Raw genomic sequence first — 12,309 nt, 5'->3', positions numbered from 1 at the left:
CACATGCTGTCATGCTGTTATGGATTTGCCCCTTTTATTTAACTCCTACTCAACCGCCAAGGCCCTGTTCAACTATCTCTCCACCCCCAGTAGCCCTCTCATAGTTTTCCACCCCCAGGCAGGAAGAGTTGCTTTCTCTGCAGTTGTCATCTTCTGTCTTGTTTTTTCCTGGTGAGTCCCTGCACTGTGGTTTCCTCCGTGGTCAGTGAGCCCCCCAGGCAGGGGGTGGCCAGCACCTCTTCATTTTGCCTCAGGCCTGGCACGGTGTTTTGTTCACAGCAGGTGGTCACTAAGTACGTGTTGTCAGATGGATTCTTTGGGGCAAGGAAGGACTCACTGAACAGATAGGGTCCCTTCTCTGTTGGTCCATATCTCAGCTTCTTGTTTGCCTCTTTCACACATAGCTCACGTCACACTCTGAAGTTATGTCATTGTTTCCGTGTGTGTTTTCTTCCTCCTCCACAAGCAGGTGAGCTTCATGCAGCACGAGACAGCATGTCCATCATGTTTACTGCTCTGTCTCAAACTCAGAACAGTCCTGGCACCCAGGGGGTCTCAGCTGATACCTGATGAATGAGCTTGTGAATGAATGAATGAAACAAGCAAACATCACGTCCCAACATTGTCTGAGACAGATGGTGTCTGTCCTCCCTAAGGGGCCAGCCACTCAGCATGTGACACCTGGTGCCTGACCTTGCTCCCCCAATGAGGTGGGGCTTTCCGTCCATTGTGTTTTGGGGAGAAGGTGTCTGTCGAGAGGGACAGGTCAGTGGATAGAAGAAACGCCCAGTGTCACTAAGGGTGGACTTCCAAGTCAGATGGGTGGGGCCAGATCCTGGCTTCAGCAGCAGCAGCTCTACATCCCAGATTCTCAGGTCGAGCAGGTGTTTATTGAAGCGCCTTCTGGGCACCAGGGACAGCAATGAACAAGACGGCCACAGCTCCTGTGCTCATGGCACCTGTTTGTTCTGGTGGGAAAGATGACAAGAGTAAACATCTCAGGATGATATCCGAGAGTGACTGCAGGTAGGATGGAAGGGAATGTTATAAATAAAGGAGTTGGCCCTGCACCAGGCTTGGAGACTGGCCTGTAAGCTCCGTGAGCTCAGCCATGGCATTGGTGTCCCTCACTGCCTTGTTCTAGAACAGTGCCTGACTTCTACGTTTGCGGGATCCATCGAGGGGGCAGGTAGGGGCAGTTGGATACTAGGGGACAAGTGCACCAACTGCCCTGAGCCTGAGAGGGGACCAGGAGAGGGTTGGAGTTACCTAGGGGACCAGAGACAGGAGGGAACTGGCGCCTGCACCTTCAGCCTGCCCCATCGTCACTTGGGAACCAGGGGGGCCCCCCCACCCCCCTGTGGCTTTCTGTTTTACTCCCTCATGCACGTGTGGGGACTCATTGCCATTAATTAACTGCTAATGTCTCACAGGCAGAGGTACCCGGGGAACTTAGCACCACTGTGTCATTCGGAGACTAGAGGGACCTGCTAATGTGTTCACACCTCGGTCCTCCCCAGTGCAGGAAGGGGGTTTCTCAGCAACTCCCGAGAGACTCAGGTTCAAGGGCTGGAGATAGAGGGACATGGCAGCACACCCAGCCCTCCCGTCTCTCTGTGGACACACCCGTATGGGCACATGCACCCAACCATGTACGTACACACTCACCACGATGGCACACGTAGACACGTTCCCACACCCCACTCTCCTACTATATGCCCGCCCACTTTCACACCCACCAACGCTGTGCCCAGCAGGACCCAAGCCTACCTGTTGCTCACTCGGAGGAGCACACAGTTGGTGACACATGCGAGCCCTTTCTGCCCTGCAGGCATTTGTAAGTACCTCCTTCACTGAGCAGCTCAGCATGTCTGATCCTTTTGTTCTTGGGTTGTAAGTCACAGCCTCAGAAGCCCTCGTGGGCCTGGCCCTGGGCCTGAGCCACCTGGGGGAGGTGGAGAAGTGCGGGGGGAGAGGACGCATCCTCCCTTCAGACCTCTGGGCTTGTGGGCTTTGCTCTCCCCTGACAGGGACTCCTTCTGAGGAGTCTCTCAGACTAAGGTGTCTGTCCTGCTCGAGTACATTGCGTGTTTGGTGGATGACAAATCAGGCCTTCCAAGCTAAAGGTCTCTGATGGCTCCCTGTGGAACTTTAAACCAAGCTGAAGCCCCTACCTGCCTCCCCAGCTGCATCCGTGGTCCTCACCCACCAGCTCTTGGCCTGGCTGTTCCCCATCGGGTGGCCTGGGCCAGGGTCTCAGCAAATGGAGTGGGTTGTAGTCTGATTTGTATTCTTCGTGCTGCTCCCTTTTGCTTTGGCTGCTAGGAAGCTCAGAGCCACATGTGTGCCCTCCCCTGGCCCCCACGTGGGTCTTTAACCCCCTGAAGCTGTGGTTCTGTCTGGGTCCCCTCCCTCTGGATTTCCTCGGATGCTCATTTTATCTTGTTGGGTTTGTGTGTTTCTGGTAACTGCCACCCATCCTTTGTGAAACTTGGTGAGGTATAAAGAAAGCAATGACAATGCTCCATCGTCCCCATGCTCATCCCTGGGGACCTTCATCTCTCTTTTCAAATGAGCCCCAAGGCTTGGGGAGACCTGGCCAGTTCTTTTCCCATTGTGCCAGAAATGCCTCCAGGACAACCAGCTTTCCTGGGAACACTGGTGGCACTGGCAGTTCCACTCCATCTGGCAGCCGTGGGCGGAGGAAGGAAAGGAGAGGATAACATGGAAAACGCTGCTTCTGGGAAGAGAAGGACCCGGCTGCCTCCCGCCCGCCTGGAGTGTGGAGCTGGGGAGACGATGGCAGGAGGGACACATGCCCAGCACCTTTGGTCTCCCCGGCTCCATCACTCCCTGACCTACATGTCCTGGGCCCCTACTGGGTGCCAGGGTTATTATAGCTGAAAACAAGATGGAGAATGCTGTTGCCGTTGGTGCCTTACTGGTTGCTGAGCCTACAGGACAAGTTCTGAAGTAAGATGTCCTGGGCTCATCCTGGATAAAGGCCTCCCACCCGGGGTTGCTCTGTGGACACCTGGGACACAGCCCTGGGACACAGTTAAAGCTCAGGTGTAACAGGCCAGTACCCCAGCTGACCTGGGCTGCTCCCGGCTTGTGCCTCTCCTCTTGGTGTCCCATCGTTTGTGTCCTGCCCTGGGTGATAAATTTATACGGTCACTCTAGAAGCAGCTTAGAGATTCGAGAGGGGTCTGTGGAGTCAGGCTGCTCTTGGGGTCATGCCCCACCTCAGCATACCTCTCGTTGTGACAGTCGACCAAATGACTCACTGCTCCGGGCCTCAGTGCACTTGTCTGTGAAATGGACACAGCACAGTCTCTACCCCCATAGATTCACTGTGAGGGTAAAATAACACATGTCACATGATAGGTTGGGCTGGGTCTGATGGTTACCAGCCCATCACAGGTCCCCGGTCCCTCTGACTGCTGGCCGCCTCCTTCCAGGTATACAGACTTCCACCCAAGTGACACTGGGGGGTTAAATCTGAGAGCCTGCAGGGGACTTAGGTCCTTATCACTGCTGGAAGAGACATGTCTTCCCGTCCCAGGAGGGCTTTGGGGCCACTTGGGCATTGTTTTCTCAGTCCTCCCACAGTGATGGCCTGAACTCAGATCTAAGCTCTGCCCGTCAGGTGGGGGTCCAGGGTGAGCTGCTGGGGACAGCTCTGCTCTTTTACACAGGTCTCCACTTCACCATTCTGTTGGTTCCGTTGTTTTCCGTTCTAATATTATTTCTTAAAAAAGCACACATCATATACGGCCTATGGTGAAGCCCAGTCCCCCCAACAGCCAGGGCTTCCCCTCTGTTAGGGGGCCCCGCAGACTTTTTTCTCTGCACACGCCAGCTTGTGCATGCGCATGGCCCCCTTTTGTCCACTGGTGGCACCTGTGTGACTTTGAGTGCGGCTGTTTTGACTTAGCGATTTTAGGTTGCTGGTCTGCACACAAACATCTGCTTTATTCTTTCCCACCTCTGTACACGGGTCATTGAGAGGAAGGACGGTGACTTAGCCATGGCCCTGGCGAGGGGCATGTAGGTTGCTACCGCTCTCCTGTATGACAAACAGTGGTACCATGCGCTTCCTCAGACGCCATCTTTTGCATCCCACAGAGTGAACAAAATGGTCTCGTTTTCTGAGCAAGGAAGGGATCCAAAGGGAGCTGCTTCGCTCTGTCCTTTCATGGACTTAGTCATCCTGCAGCTGTTCACTGAGGAGCACAGCCAGAGGCAGAGCGGGCAGCTGAACTGCCTGGGATCATGGCAGTCCCTTGGCGCCCACATGAGTAGCATCAGGAGCAGGAGGCAGGGGCTGGACCTTGTCTGGACGGGGGTGGAAGGACATCCTGGAGGAAGTCAGATTCGGCCGAGTCACTGAAGTGCACAGGGCAAAGAAGAAGCTGACAAGGGAGAGCAGCACAGGTGGCAGGCATAGCACGAGCAAAGGTCCTGGGGTGGGAAAGTCTTAAATTGCTGTGGCCAAAGGCAGAGTTGGGTGAGGGCTTCCTGCGGGCTGTGAGAGGGGTGCAGGAGGGAGGGTCTGCACAGAAGGGAAATGAATGCACACTCTTATGAGCTGGCCCGTGCCACCCATGGGCCACCTAGTTGGAATGGGTCCCAGAGAGTCTCCATTGCTCTGAGGACCCTGTTGATCCCCAGGCTTTGGAGAATCACTGGTGGCTCCTCAGGTTGTGTGTGTGGGGTCACCTTGGCCCCCCCGGGGAGCCTTGTAGGGTTGGTGACCACTTGAGTCCTTCCTTGGTTTTTGTCTTGCAGATGAGATGGACCCGACCCCCCCAGTGCGTTCCGAGTATCTGGTCTCAGGGATTCGAACTCCCCCCGTGAGGAGGAACAGCAAGCTGGCCACCCTGGGCCGGATCTTCAAACCCTGGAAATGGAGGAAAAAGAAAAATGAAAAACTGAAGCAGACGACGTCTGGTGAGCACCAGGGGGAGGGTGCCTGGTGTCACTGTCACTCTGCTTTCTGTGACTAATATTGTGTTCCTGGCCCCACCCAGGAGGGCAGGCTATGCTCGGTGGCCTCTGATGGCCAGGAACTGCCCATCCTCCTCCGGGTCACCTCCCTCCACTGGCCCTTCCAGGTCTCACCTGGCTGGAGCAGGTCAGCACCATAACCCGTTCACCACCTACACCCTAAGGGCTGGGCACGCAAGTCACCCAGGACCTGATTGAAAATGCAGGCTCCGAGCCGAGTCAGCTCACAGCCGGGCTGTGCCGAGACCCTGGCTTGCAACAAGCTCTCTTTGCTGACCCCCTCGAGTAACAAGCACCCAGCCCTCCGGCACCTGGGCCCCTCCCCAGAGATGCGGATTCCATTGGCTCTGGGTCTCGCTGTCCCCAAAGAGCCCCCTGGGTGACTCAGAGGGTCAAGGCCCTTCATTTGGCCTGGAACTTCGAGATGTCTCTTCTTACTGGAAGCCAGAGCCGGCCACTGCCCAGCCCTAAGCGCTTCCTGAAGAGGCTCCTACCGAGGTCCTCCCGTCCCAACGGCCTCCCCCACCAGGCCCGGAAGGTTCCCTCACTCACCGTCGGCTGCTTCCTTACACCCTGCCAGTCCCAGCTCTGTGGGACGTCGGGTTGCGCTGGGTTGTACCGCTGCCCCGGCCTCCTTGCCAACTACGCCAGGAGCTATGACCATTAGACTAAATGACAGGGGACATGTGTGGTGACAACTGCAGAATTGGTCATAATAGCAAAGAGCGACCGAGCACGTTTCTAAACCAACGGAATACCCAGCACCTCCCCTACGGCCGGTGCTGTCACTGTGATCCTGCCCATCTCTCAGGGACAGGAACGGCCTCGGAGAGGGGAAGTCACTCCCAGCCAAGCAGTCAGCATGTCAGGGAGCTGGGGTTTGAGCCCTGACATCTGGCTTGGGTCTGGCTCCGGGATGACAGGTGTCCTGGGTGTCCTTGGTTCAACGGGAGGTTGGTGGCTTGAGAAGCAAACCCCCGAGGACACAGCATTTCACCCTCACGGGCCTTGCCGCTGGGCCACGTGCCCAATAGGTGTGGCTGGAACTAGTGAGGGAGCTGCTGGTGTGGAATTAGTCCTGGGCCCTGGGGACCAGCCCCGGCAAGTGCCAGCTCAGGCTGTGGCTGCTGGCGGGCCCTGGGGTCCCTGTTTCCCTCTCAGCTCTGAAGAGGTGCGGACTGCAGAGCTCAGAGGACGCGCAGACAAAGCCGATGGGGGACCTGCTAATCGCAGCAGCACGTCCTCCACTCGCACTCTTGACACGTTTCACGTAATTACTTTGTAACCACCCAGGAGGTTGACGGGTAATGCTCCTTTTCAGGAACGAGAGCAGAACACACACTGCTGTTCAGTGGATGGTGAGCACGTCCCGTATGCCAGGTGCAGTGCAGACAGGGAGGCCCCAGGCCCTGCCCACTTAGAGCTGTCCCTGAAGTTGGGCGGCAAAGGGAGCAGTGCAGAGCCTAGGGGGCGGCCACGACTCTGGTGCTGTGCAGGAAGTGGGCGGCTGGGCATTGCTTGTGTTAGGTGGCCTGAGAAGACCCAGGTGAGGGCGTGACGTGGAGCTGAGACACAATCGGCCTTGAGGAGGCAAGGCAAAGCATGGCAACAGTAGGAACAGCCCATGCGGAGGTGCTGAGCTGGGGAAGACATGTTTGCGCATCAGTGAAAAGCTGAAGGGGCCAAAGCAGGTGACCTCTGTGACCGCAGGGGAGCCTGTGACACTCTGGGCTCGGTGTCCTCAGCCATGGAGGGTTGAGCTGTGTGCTATGCGGACTCCATGCCCCCGGGCCCCTCCTCAGTGCTCTGCGGGCAAGTGACCTGGGAGGGCATCTGGATGCTGTGGGGACCCCATGGGGTTATCTGTAGCATCCCCACCTTTGAGCAGGGACCCCCACTTTCAGAACCTTTATTCAAACATTTGGGAATCCTGGGAACAGGACTGCATTTTGTTTATTTATTGTAAACCATTCTTTCCCCCTGAAGTGTGGGATGTCATTTATTTCAGCGTATCAGATCCCTAATTTCACAGGCGTCATTGGTTAAGATGAGATGGAATAAAAACAGATGAGTTAAAGGAAAAACTGAAGGAAACAGTGGTTCGGGTGGGCGCGGGTCGGGTACCACCATCAAGCTGGTTCTCAGAAACCTGCAGTTTGGGAAGTAGCGTCTGAGCTCATACCTGCTGGGGGCGGGGGGTGGCTCGAGGGGTGGGGCCAATGTCCCCTGAGATGAGGACAGGAGACCCTCGCAGCTGCATCTTCAGGTCGTTGGGAAGACCACAAGTCAGAGCAGGTGACATCCTGCATGGAGCCGGCCCCCGTGAACACCACCCAATGCTGGTGGGCAATGGGGGTCCCCCATTTCTCAGGCCCCTGCCCCCCATTCTGCTGTCCCTGTTTCTAGAGTGGACTGCAGCGTCTCTCCTTGCACCTCCCCAAGTCAGAGTTCCATTTCTCAGTTTTATCTACCACGCTTTAGGCACCTGGAAATCGGACAGGAAATGGGACTAGAGAAAGGAGTTCTGTCCCCTTTGCCCTGACTGTCCTCTCCCTGATACGTCTGGGTTAGCGCCATCCATCCGTTAGCCCTCAGCGCAAACAGCTCAGGGAAGCCTGAGGGCCCCCTGCCCCCAGTGCCCGCTGGTTCTGGTGGATTCCACCTGCCTGACTGTACATGTTTGTCCTCTCCCCTCCCACGTGCACTGGTCCGCAGGCAGACGCCATGCCTGTTTTGCTCCTCTGTGCCTGGCACACAGTAGGTGCTCGGTAAATGCTTTACTAGTATTAATCAATTGAGTAATCTCGTTATCACTGCCTGCACCACCCCCTCTTGAGCCCACGCTCCCTGAAGGGGGGCTGAGTTGGTTCTGCTCCCCAGTGACCCCCCCAGCACTTGGCACATAGTAGGTGCTTAGTAAATAATTTTGAATAAATTAAATAACTTCATTGTCATTATCTGTTTGTCATCTGTTTCTAGACATTAGGCTCTGACAGGTGGGCCGGCTCTGTGTTGTCCCCACGGCAGCCCACACGGGCCGAGTGCACGGGCAGAGTGCTTGCACACACGGTGACCCCCAGGCTCTTTGTGGTCCAGGCTTAACGGCCAGCACTCTGTCTGTATCTTTCAAAGAAAGGGTCCGAGGATTCCATAGGTTTGTATTTAGAAAGTGGGTTACCCTGTAGGCAAATCGTTTTCTGGACAATTAGAGAAAAGAAGGAGATTGTCCTTGAAAGTGAGCCCCACCCCCAGTGAGGGAAGAGGTAGGGAGAACACGGATGGGTTGTGAGGGCTTGGCTCTGGAGTGGGGAGGCTGGAAGGGTGTGGGGGCCCGGCCTCCTCCCTCCTGTTTGCCTGGTGAATTCTTTGAAAGTATTAACCTGGGAGGGACGGCTTGGTGAGATGGCTGTACAGAGGCTGAACCGTGAACAGACATAAAGAGTGGTCAGGATGTACTTTGCAAATGATAATAGGACCGCAGAAAAGTGCCCCAGGGTACTGGGGGCAGGGAAATTACAGAGCATTTGGTGGAGCGTAGGAGCCAGCCGAGAGAAGGGTGTCATTCGAGGCATTGCTTTTCAGATGAATCATGGAAATGACCGTTTTAAACAGGCGATGTGTTTCCTTTTGGCCAAGCTTTACGTGCAATGCTTGGCAGATTGCTCAGTGGGAAAGGTTGGGGTTCCTGAACACACCCCTCCCCATGGACCAGGCCCCTCACCCTGCCGTCACCTGCCGCCTCCCGTCTCTTCTGCAAACTGGAGAACGGCATTGGCTGCTCCCTGCCCTGACTCACCTGCCCATTTGTGTTTGTGCAGCTTTGGAGAAGAAGATGGCCGGCAGACAAGGTCGGGAGGAGCTGATCAAGAAGGGGCTGCTGGAGATGATGGAGCAGGGTGAGTGGGGTGGCCTCCGCGGCGGGCAGCGGGGCAGGGCGTGACATGGCCCGGGAGCACAGCCCTGGGTGTGTCTCCTGGGCCCAGGAAGCCCGCCAGGACGGAATGGAAATTGGAGGAATCCGGGTCTGCATGTGGAGGCTGGACCTGCGTGGGGCCTCCACGCTTGGAGAAGTTCCTGAGTCCTGCCCCAGGGCCTCAGCCCGGGGCCTCTGACAACCCCTCAGTGACTTTCAGGCCACCTCTCTCATGGGGTGCAGAGCTAAGGGCCGCCATCACCTCTGGGAGTGTGTAACTGCTTCCCGCTGGGCTGGGTATGGGTGAAGCTGGTGGTTAGTCCTCAGTCCCCTGAAGTGGGGGCAGTGGCTTCTACTCTTTTCATACTCACTTCTTAATCCTTGATTTGGGCAAGTTATTTCTACTGCCACCTACAGCTACAGCTCCCATTTATTAACCATTGATTATAATCCGGGGGCTGCGTTGGGCATTGTACCCACCTTATCCCTTTTGTCCTCGCAGCATCCTCGGGACTGGGCACGGCCTTACCACCCAGTTTGCAGATAATGAAGGTGGGGGTCTGGGAGGCAGCTGCCCCGGGTCACACAGCCGGAGGGTCCAGCTGCTGCTCAGACTCTGGTCTGAGCCCTTCATCGCGATGGCGTCTGCCAGGTGGCCTCCTTTGCTTGCATCTTTGAGAAGCACGTTATCATCTCCAGGACAATTCACGAAGTTCTTGAGTTCCCGTCTTGCTCTCTCTCGGTGATTGAGGCGTGAGGCATGGGACGTGGGTCCTGATGTGCTTTCTGGTTCTCAGGCTCCCCTCCGCTTGGTGACGGGGGCTCAGCGCCGCTGACCAGTCTCTCAGGAGATGGACCACGTTCATCCTCCTGATTGAAGGAACCTGGCCTCTCAGGGCCCATTCCTGGAGGGGGTGTGAATAGACGGAATTCCTATGTCCCAGTTCAGCCTTAAACTGTTAGTAGTGTCTGTAATTGTCCCACGTGTCAGCAATCGGGAAGGGAGCTCATGAAGTCAGTGAGGGCAGCTTTATAAAGTGCTCTGACTCTGGCAGGGCCTGTCTGTTCACAGACCCGGTGTGGGCTACGCCTTGGTCGTCATTTCTTTAGATTCAAAGAGCGAAGTATTTGTATGATGCTATTTTCAGGGGAAACCTACATGGACAATTGCTTACTATTAACAGTCCAACTTGGCCTGTGAAAGGACAGCTTGGTGTCAAGCCCTGAGGGGCTCAGGCATTGAACCTTCTGTTCTGACTTGCCCCCCACTTGGGGGACTGTCATGGCTGAGATAGAAATCTCGACTATTTTCATTTGGATGGGACAACAAAGCTTCACACAGGGTGTTTCGAATATGTTGCCAGCAAAACTTACTTTGGATCCTGGGGAAGGGGAACGGGAAATAGAAACAGGATTAAGGCCTGTCTATCATATCTACGATAAAAACCATGATCGCTGATGAGTGAGTAAACAAAGATGTGGGTTTGATTCCTGTCCAAAGTAAAGGGATGGAGAAGTAACGGAAGGGAGACCGTCTACGAGAAGGGCCGTCTGTCTGTCTTTGTCAAACGGTTTTGTCTGGCGGGCTGAGGACAGACTCCCGGGGACTGACGCCAAGGTGTGAGGGTGACTGGAGGCTGTGCTCCTGGCCTCCGTGTGTGTGATGGAGCCGCCTCGCGCCAGGCAGATGGGGTCAGCACCCCTTTTCTGGGAAGGATCAGACAGGGCGTGGTTTAGGCTTTGGGGGTGATGAGGCATCTGTCACAGTTACTCTGTGACAGGACTCTGCCCGGGAGCGGCAGCAGCAGACCACACGGACAGAGTAGGCGTGGCTGTGCTCCTGCTAACTGCGTTTGTGGACATTGAAATTTGAATTTGGTACAACTCTCATGTGTCACGAGCTATTACGTTTTGATTTCTCTCAGCCATGTAAAGCCGTGGACTCGAGTCTCAGCTCAGGCCCCACAGAACAGGTGGAGGGCTGGGTTTGGCCCTCCGGGTGTTGGTTGCTAGCCCCTCCTTCAGATGACTCTTTCTCTCTGGCTAAGTGATTACGGACCAGGAACTGGAGGGGCCTGAGATGCAGTCTCTTTCCGTGAGAGGCGAAAACGCACGTTATAATTGGCATGACAGCATCTATTGCACACCTGCTGGGTTCAGGGTCTGTTAGCTGTGAGGGGACAGGTGAGCCAAATGCCATCCTCCCAGAACTCATAGTCCGGGGGGACAAACATGACCCCATCCCACAAATAAATATAAAGTCACAGCTGCAATGAGGACGGTGAAGAAAAAGCAGGTAGCTTCTAAGAACGTGAGGCGGAGACCTGGCTGGCCTGGGGCCACGGAGGTGATGATTGAGGGGGTCGGAAGGCGGCAGGACTGAAACAGCCTGGCTCTCGGTTCGCTGCACACAAGGGTCATCTAAGCCACTCTTAGTTTAAATGCTCTGGGCATGGGACCTGGGCATCTGTACTTTATAAACCTCCCAGCTGCTGCCAACGTTGGTGCAGCCAAGGTTGAGAAGTGGGGGTCACAGGGAAATGGGGCGTGTCTTCAGCAGCATGAGCTAGGCACCCCCATGGAGGAGCCCAGAGAACATCAGTTGGGTGCAGGGAGGTTAGACAGCTGGAGAGGGAGAGGGGACTGGGCCCCACAGGGCCTTGCATCTTCCCCGTCCCTTCTCTCCAATGTGGGCAGAGTCAAGACAATCAGAGTCCCCAGGAAGGGGCTGCGTGACAAAGGCACCTCCAAGCGGCTGTGGGAGTCCAGGGCAGCCACAGGGCAGGTGGGTGAGTGGGTCTGCAGTGAGACTGCCCAGGGAGTTGTGGGAGGGGCATGTTAGAATCCGGGTAGCAGGTTGACTCTGGGAAAGGACCTGGCGTCAGCGAGGGGAGGAGAGGGCCGTTGACCTTGCACTGCTTGAATTCTTTGCTGTGTGTGTCCCCTCTAATGACCCGTGACATCACAGGACGCGCGGAAACCTTTGGCAGCAGGTTCCTGGGAGAAAAACTTCCTTGCACTATTGTTTCTGTTGTGCGCTTGCTCAGAAAATGATTTTTGTCACTGGGGGCAAAGTCAAGTTCTATGTCAGGTCCTGTGTACCCCTAATTTGTCCTGGTGTTGAGACACCAGGGGTCCTGCTGGGTTTGTAGGGTTCTGTGGTGCCCTGAGCCCAGGCGGGAGAGGAAGTGAGCACTGAGGCTCCCGAGTGGGAATTCCGAGTAGGAACGCAGGCCTTGGGCTGGTGCGGCTGTGGTGTGAGGCGTCCCAGGAGGCAGCTGCGGTTTCCTGGGTTTGGGGTAAGGAATCTTCCTCAGCTGCCAGCACCTGCTCCCAGCCAGGCAGACATCCCTGCAGCCAGGAAACTGGGCCTGTGGCCGCGCTGT

The 12,309-nt window shown here is 56.0% G+C and overlaps 1 protein-coding gene across 2 annotated transcripts in view; it reads left to right on the top strand.

Annotated features, from left to right (window-relative positions):
* PHACTR3 (phosphatase and actin regulator 3) overlaps window positions 1-12,309 on the top strand; it is a 158,470-nt gene that overhangs the window by 91,069 nt on the left and 55,092 nt on the right. For both annotated transcript variants that reach the window (XM_074318348.2, XM_074318349.2), the window contains exons 2-3: window positions 4,792-4,953; window positions 8,829-8,906. In XM_074318348.2, coding sequence (XP_074174449.1) covers window positions 4,792-4,953; window positions 8,829-8,906 — 240 coding nt within the window. The remainder of the gene's footprint in view (window positions 1-4,791; window positions 4,954-8,828; window positions 8,907-12,309) is intronic.

This window comes from Rhinolophus sinicus, chromosome 13 (genome assembly GCF_057876585.1).
Source record: "Rhinolophus sinicus isolate RSI-liver-muscle chromosome 13, RSI-T2T, whole genome shotgun sequence".
Classification (NCBI taxonomy): domain Eukaryota; kingdom Metazoa; phylum Chordata; class Mammalia; order Chiroptera; family Rhinolophidae; genus Rhinolophus; species Rhinolophus sinicus.
The sequence above is the reverse complement of the archived record's forward strand: the minus strand, read 5'-3'. Positions and strand labels throughout refer to the sequence as shown.